At 49.4% G+C, this 25,527-nt stretch overlaps 1 protein-coding gene across 2 annotated transcripts in view; it reads right to left on the reverse strand.

Annotated features, from left to right (window-relative positions):
• Window positions 1-414: 414 nt before the first annotated feature.
• Window positions 415-25,527, reverse strand: part of STX1A (syntaxin 1A) — a 39,356-nt gene continuing 14,243 nt past the window's right edge. Inside the window, exons 4-10 of one of the 2 annotated variants that reach the window (XM_081843804.1) lie at window positions 19,686-19,760; window positions 18,402-18,475; window positions 14,405-14,513; window positions 9,413-9,486; window positions 7,846-7,983; window positions 4,275-4,385; window positions 415-3,235 (exon numbers count right to left, since the gene is read on the reverse strand). In XM_081843804.1, the coding sequence (XP_081699930.1) occupies window positions 3,158-3,235; window positions 4,275-4,385; window positions 7,846-7,983; window positions 9,413-9,486; window positions 14,405-14,513; window positions 18,402-18,475; window positions 19,686-19,760 (659 nt within the window). In that variant the 3' untranslated portion in view covers window positions 415-3,157. Of the gene's footprint in view, window positions 3,236-4,274; window positions 4,552-5,736; window positions 5,873-7,845; window positions 7,984-9,412; window positions 9,487-14,404; window positions 14,514-18,401; window positions 18,476-19,685; window positions 19,761-25,527 lie in introns of those variants that run through there. The other variant, XR_014151893.1, reaches the window with a different exon arrangement.

The raw sequence follows: 25,527 nt of genomic DNA on the forward strand, positions 1-25,527 counted from the left end.
AAACCACTCCTTCTCCTCTATAAGCTTTTTGGAAGCAGCCCCGCTCCTTTGGGCACATGAAACATTTAAAGTCGCATGGAGAAAACCACACTGCCTGGGTGCATAGAGTGCATGTAGGCCTCTCAGCTGCCGGAAAAGCTGAGCTCTCCATGCTAAAGGTCCTAGTCTTCATAAAAAAAACAAATAAGTGTGGAAAACACCCACAGAAAGGGCTCAAGGGCCAGAGCACAGTAAGAGTTGGATTTTCGGGAATACCTTCTGCATCTCTTCACCTTCCCTAACTCCTAAGCATGGAGGCATGTCGCTAGCCTTCCTGTATGTTAGAGAGGGACAGAGTTTTAAAACGAGGTGGCTGCATAGTCAACAGGAGGGCAACCCCCCCTTCCAAACACACACAGAGGAACCAGAAAACGCTTCACAGATATAAACACTTTTTTTTTTATTCTACATAAAATCCCATCCAGAAAAGGAAGCTGCTTTTCCACCTGAAGTTTTATAGAGGGGGTTGTGGCGTAAAGGGTAAACTAAGCAGGCCAGAATGTCAGAAGAAGGCAACAGACGGACGGACAGTTCCACATCCACGAAGGCAGGAGAGCGAGGCAGTTTGTGAGGGCAGAGAGAGAGAAGGACACTTGGCTTCACACAGCGATGCTATGAGACTCCAGGGGAGGCCTCCGCAAAGATGGATCAATAAATGTCCTTTCCCTGTGAGGAGGCGGAATACTGGTGGTGGCACTTCAGGGCTCTCTGAATTAAAAAACAAAATACACATATACATACACACCCCAACAACTGGCAGGTTTGCTGTCTGGAGGGCAGAACAACTTCCAGAGCACAGACACATCACGGATGGCTCAGGTTTCGACATGCAAGGAAAGCAGGGAAGGTCTGGAGGAGGAGCAAAGCAGCAGAGGCCACCGATGGCCAAGTGCCGCCACGCCAGGCTGCTTGCAGAAGATTTCGGGCCAGGAAGTGTGGGGAAGAAGTAAGTGAATAGCAGAGAGCAAAGTCTACAAATGTAAATTGCACGTGCTCTGCAAAAAGAAGGTCTTTGGCCCCTCCCCTAGCTGAAGCAGGGGAAAGGAAGGTCTGTGGTCCTGCAGCGAGAGAGGGAGACAACCTCCTCAGACTACAGAAGGACCACACATTTGTTGATGCAACTGCCATGTGGACTCTTAAAAAAACGGCAGGTCAGAGCCTGGAGTAGTTCTGCAGTAGGTGCAGCTGAGGTCCTCTCAGGAGCGGAGCAGGCCTCATCCTGCTCGTTCCAGGGACTCAGCTTCTGAGCAGAGCACATTCTCTCAGGAGGCAGAGCAAACGCCTTGTTAAAAAGGTCTCATTGCACTCCGATGGCTAAGGGAGGAGAGGGCGAGCTCTGGATCCAGACAATGGCAGTGTTGCTTTTCTCCAAGAGACCTGCTGGTGCTGGGAAGCAGCTGGAAGAGCGGAGTTAAAAGACCGGGGTGGGGGTTGGCACTTGCTGCATTGCATATGTAACTGGCACCACCCTTAATGGGCTCTGGGAGAGGGAGGGAGGGAGGGCGGGCAGAAACCCCTCTCCTTGTCGCAGGGACAGGAGCCAACCATGGCTCTCTTGATGTTGGGCTGCAACTCCCATTACAACCATATTGGTCGGGGCTGATGGGAGTCCTGCATTGCAGGGAGTCGACCTAGATGAGCCTTTGGGTGCCTTAAAGTTCTGCGGTTCTGAGTTGGGAAGGCAGGAACATCTGGTTTCCCACCCCTGTGCAACCCACAGCTTCTCCCCTGACCCCCTGGCCCAGGGACAGATGGATTCACAGGTTCTGCATTTCCAACAGGGTGAGCTGTTTGCTCAGTCACCCCTGGGAGCAGCTTGCCACCATCACCTACTGCTAGCAGGCACAACCGGGTGGGTGTGCTTTTGGCAAAGGGAGTAACTGATCTGGCAAGGTGCACACAGACTCGTGCAGAGAGATGCTAGGCACAGTCTTGCACGGGACAGGGAACCTGAGGATGGACTCCTAGCAGCCGGCACAGAAGTGCAGAGTCGAAAGAGACCCCAGTGGGTGATCTATTCCAACTCCCTGCAGTGCAGGAATGGTCAGGGATGATGGGTGTTGGGAGGCCAGCAACATTCGGTGAAGCCAGAGACTAGCAGCTCGAGAAACTCAGTTACAGATCTTAAGTCCGTGGAGGGTTTCCCTGAGAGGGTAAAGCTGCCCACATGCGAAGTGTGGAATCGTTGCCACCTGGAACATTTTGGAAATTCTGGAAGGAGGCGCCTTTCAAAACACGAGCTTTGCTGCTGTATAGGGCTTGAGAGAGAGAGAGCGCCACAGCACATTTGGACAGGAAGATTCATGGACTGCAAACTGCAACCCCCTCCACCCCCAAAAAACCAGGACGCTATTTAGCATAGGCCTGAAAACCTTGAGAGAACATCTAAAAATAATGGGGACATAGCATAGACAGCCTGCTTCTATTGACAGGTGGCTGCTGCCTGCTTCTAAAAGTGTCCTTTATAAAAATAAAAATAAAATTGCATTTGAATTAAATCTAGAGTTGTGCACCACCCCGCAGCCGCCTTAAGTAAAAAGGTGGCACCCTGTTTTAAATAAATAGACAGGCCTTGATGGTGTAGGGCAAGAACCTGGCAGGAAAAAGAAGTGGCTCAGAGCAGAGTCAGAAGGGACCAGCCTGCCTATTCTGTAGCTGGAGAGAGCAGGGGGTGGAGAGAAAGAGGAAAATATTGGCCCTTCCCATGGGAGAGAGCAGGGTCCAATTTTGCACACCTTTGTTGGCAAACTCACCTCTGAAGGCAGAGAGGAAAGAGAAGAAAAAGAGGGACCTCACTGGGATGGAAAGAAAACACAGAGGAGGTGAGTCGTTGGCCAGTGGAAGCGAAGGGAGGGGGTGTCCCTCTGAGGAGATCAGGTGGGGAAATTGCATGTGCCTGTGGCCTTCCTCCCACCCCCCACCCCACTGCACTGGACACGCAGCATTAACACGAACAATCATGCATAAGAGACGGGAGCAGTGCTGGTGGGCCAGTTCACCCCGGGGGGGTGGCTGCTGCTGCTTCTGCTGCTGCAGGGTCTGGGGGTTGCAGCTGTCTGGCTGGGCCCAGGCACTCTCCACCTCTGTGCCCCCCCTCCCAAAAAAGAGTCCTGGGCTTCTAGCCAAAAATCCCGCCAACCGTTGAGGCGATCACAATGCCCAGCACCACGCAGCAAATGATGATCATGATCTTCTTCTGCAAAGAGAGGAGGAGAACATCAGGCAAGCTCTAGGCTGGGTCAGGCCACTTGCCCATCTAGTCCAGCCTCCCAATGGCCAACCAGATGCCCCCCAAGGGAAAGCCACAAACAGGATCTGAGCGCAGCAACAACTCTCCTATGGTTTCCAGCAACTCACATTCAGAAGCACTGCTGCCTCCGACTGTGGAGGCAGATCAGAGGCATTCTGGCAAGTAGCTGTGGATAGCCAGTTTGGCCAATCCTCTCTCCCCCCACCCCCCAAATCTATAATAATTTTTATCAAGTTTTGGATTTTACATTTCAAAATAAATAAGCTTTAAAATATCCAGTGACTTCCCTCCTCCTTCTCCTTCCATGGTTCATTTTATGTATCATACATCCCTGCATATTTTACTACAACCGTTCAAATCAGTTTTCCACTTTTACATCTGTCAAAAATTATTTACTCTGTTGAATTTATCTTAGCGCTGCCAGCATTTTCAGCTGTATAGTTATTTTCCATATATTCAATAAACTTTAAATGAATGTTCTTCTTGCTCTCTTATTCTATATGTTAAATCTACAAGTTCTGCATAATCTGTCAATTTAAGTTGCCAGTCCTCTTTAGTTGGGACCTCGCTCACTTTCCACTTTGGGGCTAACAAAACACTGGCCGCAGTCGTTGCATACATAAATAACCTTTCCTGACACCTAGGAATTTCAAGTCCTCAACAAAAAGGATTCTGGTTTTTGGGGGGGAAAGTAGTTTTCAACATTTTTTTCCAATTCATTATAAATCATTTCCCAATACACTTTAAACTTTTTACATGTCCACCACGTGTGGAAAAACATTCCCTCTGCTTCACACTTCCAACACATATCTGATTCTGTTTTATAAATCTTAGCCTACCTACTTGGAGTTAAATACCATCTATGGAGCCAGACCGCGATGTTTGGCTGGTGATACACCGTGATGTGGAAAAGCTGATATCGCCCAACCCTATTAGTGGCCTTTGCTGCCTGCAATGCTTCTTTATCTGCAAGGGACTAACTTACCCGCCTGGCTTTGCTCTGGTACTTGACTGCTTTCTTGGTGTCCGAGACGGCCCTCTCCACGTAGTCCACCGAGTGCTCCACGTTGTATTCAATGCGGTCAATCATCTCGCCCTACGCAGCGGAGGACGCACATACGTTGCCCTTGTTTTAGCAAAGCCACTGGCAGGGGCCTCCACCTGCTCCCCTTTTCCCTCCTGCCTGCTCACAAACATCTTCATTGGGGGTTTGCGGGAGGGCAGATTCTCCCACTTCCCATTCCAAGCGTTCAGTCCCAGACCTGCCAGTAGGGAGTCAGAAGGAGAGAAGGAGGAGGAAACGGATTAAATTGAGAACCAGTGCAGTATAGTGGTTAGAGTGTTGGACTAGGACCTAGGACTGGGTGACCTCGGGCCAGTTACTGCCTCTTAGCCTAGTTTACCTTGCAGGGATTAAATGGGCAGAACCATGTCCTGCTGCTTTGAGCTCCATGGAGGGGGGGAAAGGTAGGATGCAAGTACAATAAATAAAAAGAATAAATCACAGGCAACAGGGAGTCCGGTTTTGCACAGAAAACATTCAGAGACAGGAGGGAAAGGCTCCACAAAGTCAGTGATACAAAGACCACACATGTTCCAGCAGCACACCAGGAAGGCAGCAAGGATAAGGACCACAAATGCATGCAGGAAGGAACACAGATGCAGCACAACCCATTCCCAGGTCTTACTCCTCTTGACTCACCTTGGCTGGCAAAACTAGAAAGGGGTGCCCTCCCAAGGGAGTACAGGCTGCCCGTACCAAGTTGCTCCAAGACACAGCTGAGGAAGGAGGCTGAACCCTGCTTTCCCTAGCCCCCGATCCTGTTTCCCCATGGGGGGGGGCAGAACAAATTGGTCCGCAGCAGGGACTAGAAGCATAGTGAGCCTTCCGCTGCATGCACATAAACTGATAGACGTCAAGCAGGGCTCTGGTTTCAGAGGGCTGTATCCCACACCTAGCTCTACTCAGAGCAGGAAATGACTGAAGAAGAGCTCTGGTGGATCAGGTCAAAGGGGCCCATCGAGTCCAGCATCCTGCTCTCACAGTGGCTAGCCACATGCCCCAATGGGAAACCCACAAGGAGGACCCCAGCACAAGAGCCCTCTCCCCTCCTGTGGTTTTCAGAAGCATCACTGCCTCCACAGCTCATAGTCAGCCATGGCCCCCTCCTCCTCCATGAATTTCTCTAATCCTCTTTTAAAGCCATCTAGGTTGGTGGCCGTTACTGCCTCCTATGGGAGGGCGTTCCACAGTTTAACTCAGCGCTGTGTGAAGAAGTCCTTCCTTTTATCCTGAGTCTTCCAAGATCCGGTTTCGTTCCGATTGTCCACCTGTTCTAGTCCTCGCTTCCCACTGGCATCATAGGGGACACACAACACCAGGCATGCAGGAACAGCAAAGGCATGCAGCAGCCTCAGCGCAGGGAGCTGGGGGGAGGGGACATTACCTGCCAATGCCTGGGTGCCCTTCTCCAGGTGTGCACGGCAGCATGGGGGGGATAGAAAGAGGGGTCAGGAGGGGCAGGCGCTCAGCTCCAGGAATGGAGGGTTGTCATCAGCTCAGCTCTGCTCAGAGAAGACCCACTGAAATCAACAGGCCGACATTAGTCATGCCATTCAGTGGGTCTGCTCTTGAGTAGGACTAAAGTTGCAGAAAACCCTGATTCTCACCTCAAAGAGGAAACCTCTTCAAGGTACTGCATTGCAAGGCGCCTGCTACTGATGGTTTAATGTCACAGAAGGGAAGGGAAGCAACTCCCCTTCCGACCCATCCAACAAAGCCCTCAACTGATTTGCACCGTAGCCAGATCCCCACAAAAATCTATTCAGCCAATAAATCCCCCTCCAATTTATTCAATTCCCGCCCCACCATCAGAATTCATTTATTGCAGGGGGTCAGACTACAGGTATACGACTCTTTGGGCTCCTTCCAGCTTTATGACCCTGTGTGGTATCTACAAAAGATCATTCTAAATTAATCCCCCAAATGAATATCCTACCCACTAACTCAGATTTTATTTTATTTTTATTCATTTGATGTATATATCCGTCCCCCTTCATCACAAGATCTCAGGGTGGTTCACAGGATAAAAACACAAGGTAAAAACACAGGTAAATAGTTAAAACGAAAACAACAACAAAATAACTCCCTCTCCCACAAACATATGTAAAAGATCACACAAACCCATTTCAACATACCCAAAGTAATTGGCCCACCTGGAAACAATTGGTGGGTCCCATGAACCCCCACCCAACTGGATCTGCTCCAATTCACTGGCTGCATTTCGCAGCTGGGAGATGGGAGCAAATGAAATTTGCACCCCTATGCCATGTGTTTTGCCAAAGATTTCTAGGGGAGATAGGTGGGGGAGCAGCGTAAGGGGCAGCTGCTTGCAGCCTAAAAATTTCCTAGAGACAATGGATAAAACAAATACCATTAGATGTACAGTAGTACCTTGGTTCTCAAATGCCTTGGTACTCAAACAACTTGGAACCAAACACTGCAAACCCGGAAGTAAGTGTTCTGGTTTGTGAACATTTTTCAGAAGCCAAACATGCTCCGTTTTGTGTGTTATGCTTCCAATTTGAGTGCCCCACTTCTGTTTTGAGTGTTACGCTGAGGTCTGTCTGTTTTTGCTATTTATTTTGCGTTTTTGTGGCTCTTTTCATTTTGCTTTTGTGACTGTGTGGAACCAGTTCAGCTACTGATTGATTGATTGATTGACTGATTGTGTGACTGGAGTACATTGCTTACTGCTTTCATTTTATGGATCAATGGTCTTGTTAAGATAGTAAAATTCATGCTAAATTGCTGTTTTAGGGTTGTTTTTAAAAGTCTGGAACAGATTAATCCATTTTGCATCACTTTCTATGAGAAAGCACGACTTGGTTTTGGAATGCTTTGGTTTTGGAACGGACTTCCGGAACGGATTAAGTTTGAGAACCAAGAGACCACTGTACTGCTGGATAAGTGTTTAATGGTTCTTGTATTTGTTGAAAAGCCAATCAAAAATTGTTTTAAAAAAATAAGTTTGGGAAACCCTGATCTACACTGACAGACAGCAGCTCTCCCAGGTTTCAGGCACAGGGGTCTTTTCTTTCCCTTCACCAGCGGGTCCCCAGATGGGTGGAAACAATGTAAAATTCAGAGTTAAAAACAGTTAAAACACATCACAAGGATAGGGTAGGAAGTCCTGAAACACGCAGATACCAGGTGCCCAAGGCCAGGGTGAATCGATTCACATCGGAAGAGGCTGCTGGATCAGGCCAATGGCCCATCCAGTCCTGTATCCTGTTCTCAGTGTGGCCTGTGGGGAACCAGCAAGCAGGATCCGAGCACAAGAGCATCGCTCTTCCCTCCTGGGGTTTCCACAGCAACTGGAAACTGCTCCACCCACTTTGGCCTCTGGCCCCGCCCATGACTGGCAGGTGGCTCCTGAAGGTGACACAGCCCTCGGGGCCAGCCATTGGTTCCTCGACCTGCCAGTCCCAGGGGTCCACTTTGCAGTTTCCCACCCACCCCTTCCTTCCTTCCCACCCCCCAGATCAGCCCTTACCTGGCTCTCCACTAGCATGGCCATGTCCATGAACATATCGTGCAACTCCCGGATGCTGTTCTCGAGCTTGATGATCTCGCTGTGCCGAGTCTCAATCTCGTTCAGCGCCTGCTTTGTGATGTTGGAGTCCATGATGATCTGGGGACGAACCAAGGCAGGGCGTGAGCAGCCATTGGAATCGGGGACCCCCAGGCTCCAGATCTCCAAGATCTTTCTCACCACCACCCCCCTGCCTCGCCCCGTCTTGCGTGACTCAGATGGAGAGAGTCTCACAATCCTGCCAGACCGCAGAAGTCGCTTCCTTGAGAATCGCGGCTTCCGTGAAAAAGGAAATGAAATGGCGTTCCTAGGCAGAACGGATAGCTCAGTTGGTTAGGGCGTGGTGCTGATGGCGCCAAGGTTGCAGGTTTGATCCCTGTATTGGACAGCTGCATATTTCTGCATTGCAAGGGGGCAGCGGCGGGTTGGCCTAAATCAGGGTTTCCCAACCTTGTGCCTCCAGCTGTTTTTGTACTACAGTTCCCATCATCCCTCACCACTGGTTTTGCTAGCTAGGGATGATAGGAGTTGTAGTCCAAAAACAGGAGGAGGCACAAGTTTGGGAAACACTGGACTACATGATCCTCAGGTTCCCTTCCAACTCTACCATTCTGTGTTTCTATGATTCTAGGCACTTAGGGTTTGGAAGTGATGTTTGGAAGTGCACTTGTGTCACGTCTGCAGAAGTCCCAGGAATAAGTCCGGGGCGGGCGGGTGCTGAATAAAATTTACAGGGTTCAGGGACTGACACTCACTTGGTGTGGGGGCAAGTTGAGAAATGACTCTAGGTGATTAAGCAGGCTTTATTGTTCTCTTTTTTCCATGCCACAGATGGTTAACGCGGCCTGTCAGCATGGTTTGAAGGTGCAGTAATTTTATTGACACGAAGTAGATTGGGGAACAGTCCATGCCTGGGCAGGAGACCTGGGCCTGCCTAGACGGCCTTGAGTGCCATGTGAAAAGCAGGAGAGAAAAAAACTAACAAGGCTTTGCCTCAGCGGCTGGGCTGGCAGCTTCTATCTGAGAAACGTTTGCAAGGCTGCAACTCCAGTGGTAGAGAGCAGCCTCTGTTGCACGGGATGGCAAAATAGTTGCCCACAGACTAGCTGGATCTACATTCACCTTTTAAATGTTATTAGAATGATAATATCGTTCTAAAACATCAAGAGAGGAAAAAACCCATTTGGTTTCCTTTTGCTTCCTTTCCACAAAGTCTACCACCTGGTTTGTGATAGCTAGTTGCTCTGCAGTGCCCTCTGGCATCACATTTTAATAGCGCATTATTAACATTAAAGATCATACGGCTCTATGGTTCTCAGGACCATTCCTTAACTTTTTCTTTAGTATTAAAAACCATGAGTGTAGATCTGCCCTCTGCCAGGTCAAAGAGGCGGCACTTCTAAAGCAACGCCCATCTGAACAAAGAAAGTCTTCATTGGTACCTCAAATCTGAGACTTAAGACTAGCAAGATCACAAAGCCCGGGGGGGGGGGGGCAGCGGCGGTGGCGGTGGCGGCGACACACATACCCCAGAAGAGAAAATGGCAGGGTTCCCACTCTCCAACATGTCCTCCAACTCCTCACTGGTGGTGGTTCTGCCAGCTGCAAAGGACACAGAGAAGTCAATGCATCCCTTTCTTTCCAACATGCTGCAGTTTGAGCAGTGGTCTGGGGTCATGGTGTGCGTGTGTGTGTGTGTGTGTTTATGTGTGTGTGCAAAAAGACTCATTACTGTTTATTCTGCAGGGTCCCAGACTCTGCATCCTGGAGCTGCGCAATCAGCACAAAAGGGAAGCTTTCTAGGCACTGAGAACAAGTCTTCTCAGCCTTTGTGCTGGCAAGCAGTGAAAGAAGGGGAGGCAGCCTCATAGGAGGGGCTCCCAGGGTCCCTCAGGAGAAGGTGCATGGAAGAGCACCAAGGAGGACTTGCTCCATATGCTCCAAAGCTAAGCATTTAGGAACTCCGACAACACAAAGGGTGTTTCAGTTTCAAGAAAATGGGGTACAAGTTATGGAACTTAACACAACTTAAAATCACTTCAAAAGAAGGTATTGGAGGACTCTACTCGCCCAGGGACATGCACAGAAAATAGTAGCTAGCTGAAAGGCAGCATATGGCTATCCACACTGCTTGTTGCAATGCCGTCCCATTACTTATTTTTATTTTTGTTACCTTAGAAGGCTCTATAAGCTTAGAAGGGGAATGGCTGTGGCTCTCATGAAGGAACCCTGCTCTCCTGAATTTACCATGACACCACTGGGTTTGAGGACAGGCCATGCTTCTCTTCGTTAATATTTTATTTATTTATTAAGTCTATATACTGCCCTTCATCAGAAGATCTCAGGGTGGTTCATGATATCAAAATACAAGATAAAAGCACAAATACAGTGGTACCTCTGGTACTTAATTTGTTCTGGAGGTCCGTTCTTAACCTGAAACTGTTCTTAACCTGAAGCACCACTTTAGCTCATGGGCCTCCCACCGCTGCCACGCGGTTTCTGTTCTCATCCTAAAGCAAAGTTCTTAACCCGAGGTACGATTTCTGGGTTAGCGGAGTCTGTAACCTGAAGCGTATGTAACCTGAGGTACCACTGTAAATAGTTAGAACAAAAAACTAAACAAAATACCGCCCAAGCCTGGTCCCACATTTAAAAGTATGTTGATCAGCCAAAGGCCCGGTTAAAGAGGAACATTTTCGCCTGGCGCCTAACGATGTATAATGAAGGTGCTAGCTGAACCTCTCTGGGGACAGCATTCCACAAACAGGGAGCCACTGCAGAAAAGGCGCATTCTCATGTTGCCACCCTTTGGGCCTCTTGTGGTTATGACCAGAGAGTCCGGGTTGGATTATATGGGGAGAGGCGATCCTTGAGGTTTAGTCAATGTTTCTGCTCAGTTCCTACAGGATCTGCCTTCAAAAGGCGCTTTTGCTCATCTTCACAATCTTCCTTTTAGCCTCAGCAAGTAAAAGTGAAGATTGCAGACTGCCCCCTCCCTGTGCTCTGCCCTAGATCCCCCCCCCCATCAGCTCATCTCCAGCTAAGGCTGCCGATTGGCTCCATCTCCTCTAGCCGGCTGCCCGCCTTCCCTCCCTCCTGGCAACCGGCTCTCCTCTGATTCCCAACTTCTCCCACTCAGTCCTTCTATTCTCATCTCTCCCAATCTCACCTCCACCCCCTTACCTGTTCCCGCCAGCTCCTCACATGCCCACCCCCTTCGCACTGGCAGCCTGAAAAAAGCCACATGCGAGCAGATCGCCTCAAGGCACTGCACAACTTATCTGCCACCAGGGATGCCTTGCTGGCCACATAGCCCAAAGGCCGGGCGGAGGGGCTGGCTGCAGCATGCCCTGAGAAGCCAAGCAGGTAAGGCATGACCTGCAGGAAGGAAAGAAAGTGTCGCAGACCTGTTGGACGCAGAGGAATGGTGGGAGGAACCAGCTGGGGAGCCCCCAAGGGAAGAAGGCTCAGAGTCAGGGGAGTGGTGGTAGGACAACAATGAGTGGTCAGAGGGAGAAGACTGGGAAGTGAAGGTGTCGGAAGCTGAAGAGGTAACAGGGTTTAGTGAGCAGGGAGAGTCTGTGGCAGAAAGGAGTCAGGCAATAATAACAATAATTTATTATTTGTACCCCGCCCATCTGGCTGGGTTTCCCCAGCCACTCTGGGCGGCTTCCAACAAAGACCAAAAACACACTAAAATATCACACATTAAAAACTTCCCTGAACAGGGCTGCCTTCAGATGTCTTCTGAATGTCAGGTAGTCGTTTATCTCTTTGACAGCTGATGGGAGGGCATTCCACAGGGCAGGCGCCACTACCGGGAAGGCCCTCTGCCTGGTTACCTGTAGCTTTGCTTCTCGCAATGAGGGAACTGCCAGAAGGCCCTCGGTGCTGGACCTCAGCGTCCGGGCAGAACGATGGGGGTGGAGACGCTCCTTCAGGTATACTGGGCCGAGGCCATTTAGGGCTTTAAAGGTCAACACCAACACTTTCAATTGTGCTCGGAAACGTACTGGGAGCCAATGTAGGTCTTTCAAGACCGGTGTTATGTGGTCTCGGCGACCGCCCCAAGTCATCAGTCTAGCTGCCGCATTCTGGATTAGTTGTAGTTTCCGGGCCACCTTCAAAGGTAGCCCCACACAGAGCGCATTGCAGTAGTCCAAGCGGGAGATAACTAGGCAATGAAGAGTCACAGGTGTCTTCCCCTCCTGCTGTGACCAGCTCCCCTTCCCTCTTGTCTCCCTGAACCAGAAGAGGCATGAAGAGGGAAGAGGAGTAGTTGGCTTCATGCAGGCGCAGTCTCAGATTGCCTGGAGAGGAGGGGACTTGGGGAGGTGAGGACCTTCAGTTTCAGCAACTGCTTCATGGGGGCAAGATCTACCAGAAATGAGTTGCTGTGCTCATTAGGCCGGACACTCCTGTGCAGATCTCATTTTTGCTAAGAAAGTTTCCACACAGGAAGGTGTGTCTGGGGTGAGGGTGGTTCAAATGGCTGAGCTTTTGAGTGTTGCTGAGGTGGTGTTTGTTCCTTCCAATTAATTAGAAGCAGAATTTGAAAAGGTGTGCCAGACACAGCACAGTGTTACCTAAAACTGCCCTTTTCTTATAGCCAAGATCTCCCTAAAATGTTTAATCCCATTCAGTCCTAGTCAGCCAAAATCCTCCTGCAACGCTTTCTCCTTACAGCAGGAGTGTGGTGCCCTCCAAACAGAGTTGAACTACCAATGACCCATCTAGTCCAGCATCCTGTTCCCAAATGTTGGGTGATAACGGTGAGGCCGGTGCCTCCCCCACAACGCAGTGTTGCCCGGGATTCATCACTCTGGTGTCCCATCCAAACAGACTGAGCCTTGAGGTGTAACATCTAAGCCTAATTTAATGCGCACAAAATCAAACGTAACATAACACAGAAAACATGGCCTCTCTCTCTCTGTCTTTCTTGTTATTGCAAAAGCAATAGGTATACAGTGGACGCTCGGGTTGCGAACGTGATCCGTGCGGGATGCAAGTTCGCAACCCGCAGTGTTCGCAACCCACAGCGGTGCGTCTGCGCAAGCGCGGGCTGCAATTCAGCGCTTCTGCGCATAGTGCAATTTAGCACTTCTGCACATGCACGACCGCCAAAACCCAGAAGTAACCCATTCCGGTACTTCCAGGTTTCGGCGCGTCCATAACCTGAAAACAACACAACTTGAAGCATATGTAACCCAAGGTATGACTGTACAGAACAGAAACAGCGTATCTCACTTTCCGCTCACAAGACTCCAACAATCAGTGCTGGAGTGTAAACACAGACATGTGACATGTAACAATCCCACACATCTGCAGCACGGGAGGAATGGAATCCCAACAGTGGCCAACCAGATGCCTGTGGAAATTGGAGGATCACAACTCCCATCCATCACAGCAAGCACGGCCTGATGATCAGGAGATCATAGAGCTGGAAGGGACAAGTGTCATCTAGCACAACCCTCTGCAATACGAATCTACCTAACAGTTACAGCCCCCCCCAGCCCACATTTTACCAGTTTTTACACAAGAATATCATGGGGGGCTTTGTCAAGAGCCTTACTGAAATTGAGATACACTTCCCCTTAATTGGTCAGCTATGGTTCCGTGGCTGGGGGCTCTAAAATTCCTGGCATCTACTTATTTAGAGGTAATTTTAATCTGTTTTAATATTTTAACTTTTGTATGTTTTAAACGGCCTCGGCCCAGTATACCTGAAGCAGCGTCTTCACCCCCATCGTTCATCCCGGACACTGAGGTTCAGCTTCAAGGGCCTTCTTGGTGGTGGCGCCCGCCCTCTGGAACGCCCTCCCATCAGATGTCAAGGAAATAAACAACTATCTGACTTTTAGAAGACATCAAAAGGCAGCCCTCTTTAGGGAAGTTTTTAATGTTTGATGTTTTATTGTGTTTTAATATTCTGTTGGGAGTCGCCCAGCCAGATAGGCAGGGCATAAACAGTGAATAATAATAATCTTCATCATCATCGTCATAATAGTATGATTGTGAATTTTTCTCCATTTTATTGGTTTACCTTTTTGTAAACCACTTTGAGGTTTTTTTAAACAATCAAGTGGCGTGTGTGTGTATAAATAAATGAAGTTGTTGTTTCATTATCTTTCTTTTATAGTGAAATACTACTTTTTCTGCTAAGCATTGAGAGAAACAATGAGAAGAAATCAGTAATTTGAGCCTCTCTTCCAGAAACAGGAACTAACCAATATTGTCACCATGCTGGCCGGGAAGCTTCCAACAAAAGGCACAGTAGCCCTGAAAAATAGGACGTTTCCTGTTATGTACTGAAGTTCTCACCCTGAGCCACTTAACATTTTCCATACACAGTGAATAACAATGCCTGTGTGTGTATCACTACAGACAAGGCCTGAATAGTCAGGAGAACAGCACAGAAAATAGGGGAATGAAACATTTGGCAGTAGTGCATCCCCTGTAAGGAGAGCGCGAACAATGGGGAGCAATTCTCAAGAGAAGGGGGAGCATGGAAGCAACTCACTTATTTCTAGCTGCCTTTGGATCCTGCCCTTGCAGCGCTCCCGGTAGTCGGACTGGGTGGCGTTGTACTCTGACATCACTTCCACAAACTTCCGGGACAAGGTGGAATGCTGGGCGGGGGGGGGGGGGGAGAAAAAACATGGCTGCCATCATTTTCCAGAACGGTAAGCATGTTAGTCTGTCCGCTGCAGCACCGACAACTAGGAATCCAGAGATCTCCACGTGGTCATAACTGGACCCACACCAGGCGCAAAATGTGCCTAGGGAATTTCAAACACCGGCACCAAGATGATTCTGTGACAATTGATTTACTTCTGTTTATTTTATTGCATTTATTTCCTCTAAGGAGCTCAAGGTGGCATACATAGTTCTCTACCCCGTTTTATCCTCGCAACAAACCCATGAGGTAGGTTAGACGGAGAGCGCATGGCTGCCCAAGGTCCCCCAGCGAATTTCTTGGCTGAGTGGGGATTCGAACCCTGATCTCCCAAGGTCCTAGTCCCGCACTTTGACCACTAGACCACACTGAATATCCATCAAGCCCCCGCTCTTAAGAAAACCTACTTCACACACAACATATCCTGCAATTCATGGCATTTGCAATGGGGTAGAGGAAGAGCAGGTCCAGGAAGCCCCTTTGTGGGGGGCACGGACCCTCGACAATTGCCCTTAGGAGTCAGAGCCCTGACACCCATCACTGACCCACCAGTTGGGGGGCTGATGGGAGCTACAGCCCCCCGCCCACAACACCTGGAGTGCACCAGGTTGCGCCTCGCTCCTCTAGACAGCCCCACCTTGTTCTGCTCCCGATACCCTTGCGTAATTCAGAAGAGAAATAAAAGACTAAAGCACGGAAGAGCATCCCACCCACCCGCTGCTTCCTGCTTTCCGCCCCGGCTCCTGCACTGCAGTTCCTTGCCTCTGATTAAGGAACAGGCGGCTGCACAGCAAAACATTTTCACACTTGCTCTCCCCGGCGCATCGCCCATCTGCTGCGTTTCGGGGAGTCAGAGAGAGAGAGAGAGAGAGAGAGACGTTTCTTTGGAGATCAGACTTGGCTGCTCATCATCGTGTGACGGGGAGGTTCGGGGAGGCGCTGATGACTTGGAACTGGCTTTGTTTGTTGTGAAGACGAGCTGTTGGTGCCCTTCAGCATCCACAAAGGCTGGGGAGAGGGGAAAAGTCAGGCTCTTCCTCCCCAAGCCCCTGGGAAGGGAGGGCATCTCACCAGGAGCCAACTCCCAAACCAGCTGCTTCGCCCCCTCAGCCTTAATCCAGCCTTCCGCTTGGAAACTGGACCAGAGATGGATGAATCCCTCCATTTCAGTTGCTCATTTCTCAACCCCGAGTTCAGCTCCTGTTTTGCAACTTTTTAACAGAATTTGTCAGCATTTTTCATGTGCCGTTTTTCCGAACGGGCACATTCTTGCAAGCGATTCCCCTAAAATATCACACCTTCTTGTATGTTGCATCAATTTATTTATTTACTGAATTTATAGCCCCACCTCTTCTTTCTCCAGGGGGCTCAAGGACAGCATACACGAGTGGTTTTCAACCAGTGTACCGTGGCACCCTGGGGTGCCTTGAATGATGGTCAAGGGTGCTGTGGGCAACACTGGGCTCTGCCCCTCTTTCTTTCCCTCCTTCCTCTATTGCCCTCTTTTTTCTCTGCCTCCCAAAGGTTTGCACAGCTGTTAATTGCAGCAGCCCAGGCTTTAAGCTCTGCAGGCAAAGGTTGCCTCTTGGAGGTAATAAATAGTAGTAGTAGTAGTAGTAGTAATAAAGGTAAAGGGACCCCTGACCATTAGGTCCAGTCGTGACCGACTCTGGGGTTGCGGCGCTCATCTCGCTTTATTGGCCGAGGGAGCCGGCGTACAGCTTCCGGGTCATGTGGCCAGCATGACAAAGCCGCTTCTGGTGAACCAGAGCAGCGCACGGAAACGCCGTTTTCCTTCCCGCTGGAGCGGTACCTATTTATCTACTTGCCCTTTGACATGCTTTCGAACTGCTAGATTGGCAGGAGCAGGGACCGAACAATGGGAGCTCACCCCGTCGCAGGGATTCAAACCGCCAACCTTCTGATCGGCAAGTCCTAGGCTCTGTGGTTTAACCTACAGCACTACCCGCGTAATAATAATAATAATAATAATAATAATAATAATAATAATAATTTATTATTTATTGTTTATACCCCACCCACTCTGGGCGGCTTCCAACAAAAGATTAAAAATACATTAAAACATCAGTCATTATAAACTTCCCCAAACAGCTGCCTGAAAGGTACCTTTATTTGGGGGCAGCTTAGAGACCAAGGGCCGCAGCAGTAGCTGCCCAGAGGGATCCCAAGGAAAAGCGGAAAGGGAGCTGAAAAAGGGTGAGAGGCTGCCACCTCTGTAGGCAAGAGGTGACTTAACTGGGCTCCTGAGCCCCACAGGGGTGCCACAGAAAGAATCTAGTTGGTTACGGGAGCTGACTCCTCATTTAATTCCCATTACCACCCTGTGAGGCTGAGAGGCAGTGACTGCCCCCCCCCAAGGGCAACCAGTGAGCTTTGTGGCTGAATCTGAACCCGGGTCTCTCCTGGGTCCGAATCCAACACTCTAACCATTGCACCACACTGACTCTACACATTTTAATTTGGTACACACTTTCCCTAATGCAGTCCCTTTGAGTACACCTTGCTTGGCTGGAGAGGAAATTCAAAGGGGAGGTGAATTTTTGCCTTTGGCTTTGTTTCGGAAGTGCGAACGAGGCAGAAACATGTTGAAATGGGAACCACAAATGGAATGTGTCCCCCCACCCCCCAAAAAAAAGAACCCTAAAGAGAATTCAGAAATATTGGTTGAAAGATTCCTGGGTTAACAGGACAGCACTGAGGAGAAATTTGAACAGACCACACCCAAGTTAACACCCAGCTCACAGTTCCAACAAGGCCCAAATCAGCAGTGGGTGGGGCCAAGGCAAAAGTGGGCAGAGCAAAATATGCAAATTTTTCCATTGTATGTTCCAGCTGCAAAAAAACAGCCCATCCTCTGTCCACAGAAGCGAGCAGCAGCATCACAGATTTGAGGGCACATCTCAGTCTGGCTCAAGCGGGTGAGGAGAGGGGGGAGATGGGTCACTGAGTGTCCCAAGGGCCAGATGGAGAGGCTTCGGGGGGCCACGTTCATCAGCCCCTGCCAGTGGTAGGAAAACATCCAGTGCCAAGATCTGGTGTTTTTCAATGAAAGGATGTGACAGAAGTTTTACTGTTTCTTAAAAATAAATTATGCGTGGTGTGGAGGAAGTGGAAAGAGCGAATTTTATTTTTAAAGCATTAAAGGCCAGGCTTGCAGACAAAATCTTCAGGAGGTGTCTAGTCGTACAAACCATAAAACAGAAGGAATGTAACAAAACTGATTATTATTATTATTATTATTATTATTATTATTTTATTTTAACTGTGAAGATCAAAATATAAGCATCCAAGGGGTGTAAGCCAACCAAGTTCTACTCGAGAGCAGACACACTGAAATTAATGGCGACTATCTTTGGGTAGAAATCGAATATAGCTCCATCATTTTATATTTCAAAATATTATTTGTCACAAATCACAACGACACCAGACTTCGGGTCACTCGAATGGAACCAATCAGCCAGAGGAGAAAGGAAGGACTATCTCAGAGTGCTGTTGACTCTCTTTCCTTGGAGCTTTTTAAACAGAGGTTGGATGGCCATCTGCCAGGGATTCTGTAGCTGTGATTTCTGCATTGCAGGGGGCTGGACTAGATAACCCTTGGTGGTACTTTCTGGCACTATGGACTACGTATTGTGACATGTAAGATTTCCAGGTGCTCCGAACCTCAGCTTGGAAGTCCACTCCAATGGATGTTAACATATGGAACTCACTGCCACAAGAAGTAGTGGTGCCCACTGGGTTATAAGGCTTTAACGGGGGGGGGGGGGGGCTTAAAAGAAGCACACAGACCAGGCAGTGAGTGGGTAGCAGGGCCGCCTACCTGTGTCTTTCTTATTCTCAAATCTGCTGACGATCTGTTGAGCCCCTCTTCCTGCTCGATGCTCTGCTCAATACCTAAGGGGGAGAGAAAAGCAGATCAGACTTTCAGAGAAGGAAGAGAAAGGGGGCGGGGGTTGAGAAACAGATGGGACTCTCTCTCTCTCTCTCCTTCCTCGCCTGCCTGCCTGATGCCCGTTTCAGACTAGGTTAAAAATAGCTCCCCAGAAGGCAAAAGACCATCTAGGAGCATCCCTAAAACTGCCCCAGGAAAGTCAGAACACCTGCATTTGAACCTCATTTAATTTAGAAGGAAAAGCAATAATCTGGGCTATGAAAGGTGAACCCTGCAGCCCAAATAAAGGATGCAAATCTGCATTTCCTTTGGTTACCTCCAAAGGAGAGAGGAGAGGAGCTGCCCTGGTTCTGAGATCTCCAGACACAGCCAAAAGGAAGCCATGAGGGTTCAAAATCTTGAAAAAAACAAGGCAGAGGTTCCCAGGACATCCTTGACTTGCAGATCATTTTCCATTGCCCCTTTTAGGGGCTTCCTCCATTCTGATTTATACAGGACGCGGGTGGCGCTGTGGGTTAAACCACAGAGCCTTGGGCTTGCCCATCGGAAGGTCGGCGGTTCGAATCCCCTCAACAGGGTGAGCTCCCATTATTCAGTCCCTGCTCCTGCCAACCTAGGAGTTCGAAAGCACATCAAAGTGCAAGTAGATAAAAAAGGTACTGCTCCGGCGGGAAGGTAAACGGCGTTTCCGTGCGCTGCTCTGGTTCGCCAGAAGCGGCTTAGTCATGCTGGCCACATGACCCAGAAGCTGTACGCCGGCTCCCTTGGCCAGTAAAGTGAGATGAGCGCCGCAACCCCAGAGTCGTCCATGACTGGACCTAATGGTCAGGGGTCCCTTTACCTTTACCTTTACCATTCTGATTTGGAGAAGGACAACCTGCTCTGTAGGGCACAGATGCCCCTTTTACCCCTCCAACAGCCATTTCCCACAACACCTCTGAGCATGAGAACTATAAACTTGAAACACACCCACCCACACCAAAAAGAGCTGAGTTTCCCAGGAAAATAAATCTTGAGCCTGAAAATGTGGCCCCCTGCACTAAGCTTGCCACCAGAGCCTTGCAGTTCTATCTCCTGCCATGTCCACCTAAGGCTGGCCATGCCATCTGCCTCCCTCTGCTGTGCCTCAAGTCAAGAGAGATAGGGGTCGGAAGCCAAACCAGCCCCTATGCGTAGCACCCTCATCCTGCCTCCGTGCAAGGAGATACTCACCCTTTAGCTTGGAGCGCACTTTGTTGGCTGTCTTCTTGATGTCAGACATGAGCTCCTCTAGCTCCTCCTTGGTTTCTGGAAGGCAGAAGAGGCAGAAGGTAAGATCATCATCTGAGCCTGCTGGATCAGGCCAATGGCCTCACCTACTCCAGCATCCTGTACTTACAGTTGCCAAACAGATTCCCTGAATGGGAAACCCACAAGCAGGACCTGAGCGGAAGAGCCCTCTCCTCCTCCGTCTCCTGTGGCAGAGAGTTCCATAGTTTAATTATGTGCCGAGTGAAGAAGGACTTTCTTTTGAGTTCTTAGGAATGCTTGTGGATGGCCATAATTGCAACCTGATTTCACAGCTGGATTTTGGCCTTGTTGGAATCAGTCCCTTGAACTGCGTTGAGAGCTGGGCAGGGCATCCCTGCTTAAACTTATCCCCCAGCCTTGTGCTGGCCAAATCCTGCCACCCTAGAGATCTTTTCTTCCAAGTTCCCTTTGGGATCAGATGCATGTTCAATTTGTAGTCCACATTTTAACACGAACAGGCCTTGTTTGCACTTCCCGAAATCTACACTAAACCCGCAAAATGAGGCCCTTTGAAATTCACCCTCCTTCCACAGAGTTCTCCAGCCAAACAAGACATACCCCAAATGCATATGTTAGGGGAAAGCGCGTAATAAATCTAAATGTAGAGAGCCAGCGCAGTATAGTGGTTAGAGTGTCTGACTAGGACCTGGGAATCCAGGGTTCAAATCCCCACTTGCCATGAAGCTCAGTGGGTGGGGACCTTGGGCCTAGCCTACCTCATAGGGCTGTAATGGGGATTCAGTGAGGAGGGGAATGAACCAGTTACGCCACCTTGAGCTACTCAGAGGAAACAATGGGGGAATAGTACAGTGGAACCTGGTGTTATGGATGGGATCCGTGTAATGCAATAAAGAAATAGCAAATACAGTGGTACCTCAGGTTACAGACCCTTCAAGTTACAGACTCCGCTAACCCAGAAAGAGTACCTCGGGTTAAGAACTTTGCTTCAGGAGGAGAACAGAAATTGTGTGGCGGTAGCGGGAGGCCCCATTAGCTAAAGTGGTACCTCAGGTTAAGAACAGTTTCAGGTTAAGAACGGACCTCCAGAACAAATTAAGTTCTTAACCCAAGGTACCACTGTACATAAAGAAAGAATGGGGGAGAGGGAGAAGACCTTCCCTCCAACTCCTTCTCCACGCCAGACCTCATTGCATAAACCTCTATTATTCCCCCTCCCATCTTGCCCATCAACTTCTGCCTAAGCCCAAAAGCTGCAGCCCTCCCTCGCAGGGGCGGCGCGCTCCAGCCCCTCCCCCCCATTGCTCTGCTTGCCTTTTTCCTGCAGCTTCCCAAAGCTGCTTGGCGCTGGAGGTGCCAGGTGCAAGCCTGCTCCCTCCCTGCCCCCTCCGCAACCCCCCCTCGGCCCGAAGAGGAGATAATTGTCGTCACCTGGAACTCTGAACATCGCCAATGTAACCAAGCAACGCTGGCAGAGCAGCCAAGTCTGGGTGGCACAGAGGAGGCGACGGGGCACGGCGAGGTCTCTGCACTGGCAGCCTCGCGCCAAGACTCTCCGCTGAGCTCAGAGCATCTGTGCAGGGCCTCAGACGTCCTCAGCAGGATCAGCACTGCCTTGGGGCGTGCAAACGCCGAGGTTACGCTCAGCCCTGAGCTTCCAGCCCATCTCCTTTCCATTTAGCATGCTTACACACTGCAACACGTCCAACAAAGAACCCCCTTGCCAGCCTTTGAGCATTTTACCAACTTGGGAGAGTTTGGCAAAGATTCAGGGAAGGGCAAGCAAAATGATTGAGGGGATGACTCCCCTATGAAGGAAGGTTGCAGCGTTTAAGGAGCGACATGATGGATGGTAATAAAATTATGCCTGACAAAGTGGATGGAGAGAAGTTTCCCTCCCTCTCTCCTAACCCTAGAACTCAGGGACATCCAATGTTGCAGGATTCAGGGCACAGGAAAGAAAGGACTTCCTCACGCAGCGCAGACTGTGGAACTCACTGCCACTGGAGGCAGTTGTGACCGCCAACCTTTAAAAGAGGGCTGGACAAATTCATGGGGGATTAAGGCCATTGATGGCTGCTAGTCATGATGGCCATTGTCCTGCCTGCACAGTTTGAAGCAGCAATGCTTCTGAACATGACAGAAGCTTGGGTCCTGTTTGGGGGATTTCCCCATGATGGGCATCTGGGCGGCCATTGCGAGAACAGGACGCTGGACTAATTCGAATGAAAATGGTGCTGAATTTTCACGGGAACCCTCCTCTTTTTTTAATGCAAACTGAGCCCTTCTGTGGCACAGTGGGACAGTGCATTTGGCTGTTAACTGGAAGGTTGGTGGTTCGGTTGGTGGTTCAGGGATGGCTGTGGGCAGGATTCCTGCATTGCAGGGGGTTGGACTAGATGACCCTCGGGGTCCCTTCCGACTCTACAATTCTTATGATGTGGAATCCCAACTGAAGTTGGGGAAACTGAGAAAAGCCTCCTTCGTGTGCCCCCTCCTCGAGAGGTCCAGAGGGTGGCAACACGAGAATGGGGCCTTCTCTGCAGTGGCTCCCCATCTGTGGAATGCTCTCCCCAGGGAAGTTCGCATGGTGCCTTCATTATACACCTTTAGGTGCCAGGCAAAAACGTTCCTTTTTAACCAGGCCTTTGGTTGATCTGATTTACATCCTATGTCCTTTTAAAATGTGGGGTTTTTTGGGGGGGGGCTATTGGGTTGTTTTTATTTTTATTATCTATTTTGTTGTTTTATATCTTGATTTTATTCTGCGAACTGCCCTGAGACCCCCTGGGTATAGGGCGGTATATAAATTCATTCAATCAATCAATCAATCAATCAATCAGTCAATAAATCTGACAAGATTTGTTCATTCCTGCCTCACACTGCAGCAGTTTTAAAAGGGTTTAACTATCATAGGTGCCCTTAAACTATCTAGGAGTTGCAGCTTGACAGGGATCCTTGGTAAAAAATAAAGAAACCCCATTCTCTCAGTTTCCCAGAGCTTCGTAAAGAGAGAAAATAACACATGCCCATTTACCCTTGCATAAGAATAAATTTATGCGTCTGACGCTACTTAGGGCTTAGCAGCACAAGCAGCTGCCTTGTACTGTTTCCATTGGTTCAACTTGGCTGCCGCAAGTCAGTGTAAGTATCTGATTAACTTTTTATTAGGGGACACTTACTGAAAAAGTGGCCTGTTTTGCCTTTAGAGCAACAGTTTTCAGGAAAAAAGTTGTGTGGGGAAGCCAAGTTAAATTCTTCGGGGGAACAAACTCTTATCTGACAGAAGACATGGTTTGCACAATTATTTTAAATGCACAACGTATTATATTCTGTTATCTCTATTTTGCTTCTCATAAGGGCTTTGGCTACACAAATAAATAATAATATTCATTCGTTGGCAGCAGCACTCCAGGGGTCCAGGCAGCTTCCTCCCAGCCCTGCCCAGAGATGCCATCGGGGATTGCCATGCAGCGTTAAGTTTTCACCCACACTGAGTCAGCCCATGCAGCCAGTATTGTCTACTCTGACAGGCAGCTCTGCTATTTTGCTATACAAGAAAAAGGGGAGGGGGCGGAATGCACAGAAGCCAGTAATTAACTCCCACCCTGCAGGGAGAAGAAAATAATTAAAGGGCAAATCCTCATTGCAAGCGGAGAATGCCTTATCTTTAATCTCTGTTGAGCTCTCAGAAGACTTCAAGAGCCTGGCCTTGAGTCTGAGGATTTTCCTTCCATGACAGAACTCCCTCCCTTCCCACGCAGAGCCCCTAAATCTGTTCTGAGTCCCCCCACAAAAGATTTGGGGACGGTGTAGGACACACACTTGGAGAGAGGGAATCCCAGATGCTTGTTTCCGTTAGTGCAGTGGCCCTGGGTGTTTTATATTACGATGGTGCAATCTTAATATAATATCATATTCCTACCATTACTCAAAAAATCACAGTCAACAAGAAGCAATAGAATAGGACAGGAAGATGCTCCACCAGTGAGCTGTGGCCTTTCCTCTAAAAACAACCCAAGACTCTAGCCCTCATTGCTCTGAATTAATGGCTGGTTTAAACAGGAATATAGGAAACTGGCTTATACTGATCAGGCTGAGGCAGGTGGTCTGCTACCCTTTCCCTGCTGGATCGAGGAGATTCAGTCCTCAGCGCAGGGGTTTGGGCCCTTTGCTCCCCCCCCCGCCCCCCAGTTGCTGTTGAGCTCCATCTCCCATCAGTCCCAGGCCAGCAAGGCCAACAGCAAAGGCTGAGGGGTGCCTTCAAACAACAATACCTGGAGATCCGTCATTCCCCTGCCGGCTGCCTCCATGCAGAGGACAGCAGCATCCACTGACTTGCTCTTTGCATCCTATCAGGCAGCTGCTAACTAAAATTACAGCAGAAGAGACTGTAATGGAATCATAGAATTATAGAACCCCAGGGTTCATCTAGTCCAATTAGAATCACAGCTAATAAAGGAAAGGAAAATGTCGGGCAACCCTGCTGCCAAGGGGCAGCCCAGAAAAAGGCCTGTGTTTCTATGCTGGCAGAGACAAAGAGGATTGCCACCTATTCATCGTGAAGGGCTCAGTGCCCTCAACCACTCCAGAATAAAGCGCCACACTCAGCTTGACAACAGCGCCCCTTCCCCAAAGGCATTTCCCTTCCCTTCCTTAAGCAGCCCGTTCCCATCTCCAGGTTTGCCAATGCACTCCGAAGGGGTGCAATTTCCATCTTGCTGGAAAATTGGCTGTTTCCATCCTCTCGCCTGACTCGCCTGGACCCAAAGCTCATTAATAACATCCCGAGGTCCCCGGAGAAGCCAGCTATCTTTCGAACGGGTGGGCAGGGCGGCTGCAATTTCTCAAGATCGATGTTGACTGCGCATGGAAGGAGCTGACCCTCCCAGCGGTGAATGGAGAAAGCAATTATGTGGAGGGAATATTATCCTGGGAGAAGAGGGAGGAAGGGCTATAGGCAAGCCACCTAGCAAAGCTTGAGGAGTAACAGCATTCCACGCCACCCCAATGGTGAGAAACTCCAGGGCTTCCCCAGGGCTCTGTTTCCTTGGAATGAAGGACAGCGGAGCACTCAGGGACCACTTTTAATAGGGGTATGGATGGAGTAAGCAGGCAGGAACTGGTTGTGTGGGTGATGGCAACAATCTCTGGAGGAGGAGGAGAAAGCAGGGAGAGAAGAGAAGCGCTGCAGTGAGTCAGAAGCGACAGAGGGGGCAGCCAACACAGAAACCTCCGGCACTCACCCACGCAGGGAATACAGGAGGCAAGAGGGGAGGGAACAGGAAGAGGGATATGCCTAGAAGGAGCTGCTGCGGGGAGCCACCCTGCACCGGAGGCAGGAAAGCTGGAGAGATCCCCATCCCACGCACAGAAAGCTGCCTCATACCAGGTCAGATTATTAGAGCATCTAAGCTTAGTATTGTCAGCACAGACTGGCAGCAGCTCTCCAGGGTTTTAAGTAGGGGATATTCCCAGCCCTTCCTGGAGATGCAATGGGCGGGGGTGTTGAAGCTGGGGCATTCTGCACACCAAGCCGGTGCTCTGCCACTGTAATTTGCAATATCGACAGAAAATGGTTATAGGCATCCGAGGACACGTGGCAACTTGTGCAATGATACCTTTGTTTAAAAATGGAAATGGCTCGGAAGTTAAATGTAATTAAGCGTTTTGGTGCTTCTGCTGGGGTGGAGTGGGGTTGTTAAATATGGTCTTACTGCTGCTTGTGAAAATAAAAAAATATTTGCAGGCAGGAGAAAACACTAAGGGGGCTTCAAAGAAGCAAGCACCAGCCATCCTTTCTCCT

This window comes from Podarcis erhardii (assembly GCF_964252035.2).
Source record: "Podarcis erhardii genome assembly, chromosome: 16".
NCBI lineage: Eukaryota > Metazoa > Chordata > Lepidosauria > Squamata > Lacertidae > Podarcis > Podarcis erhardii.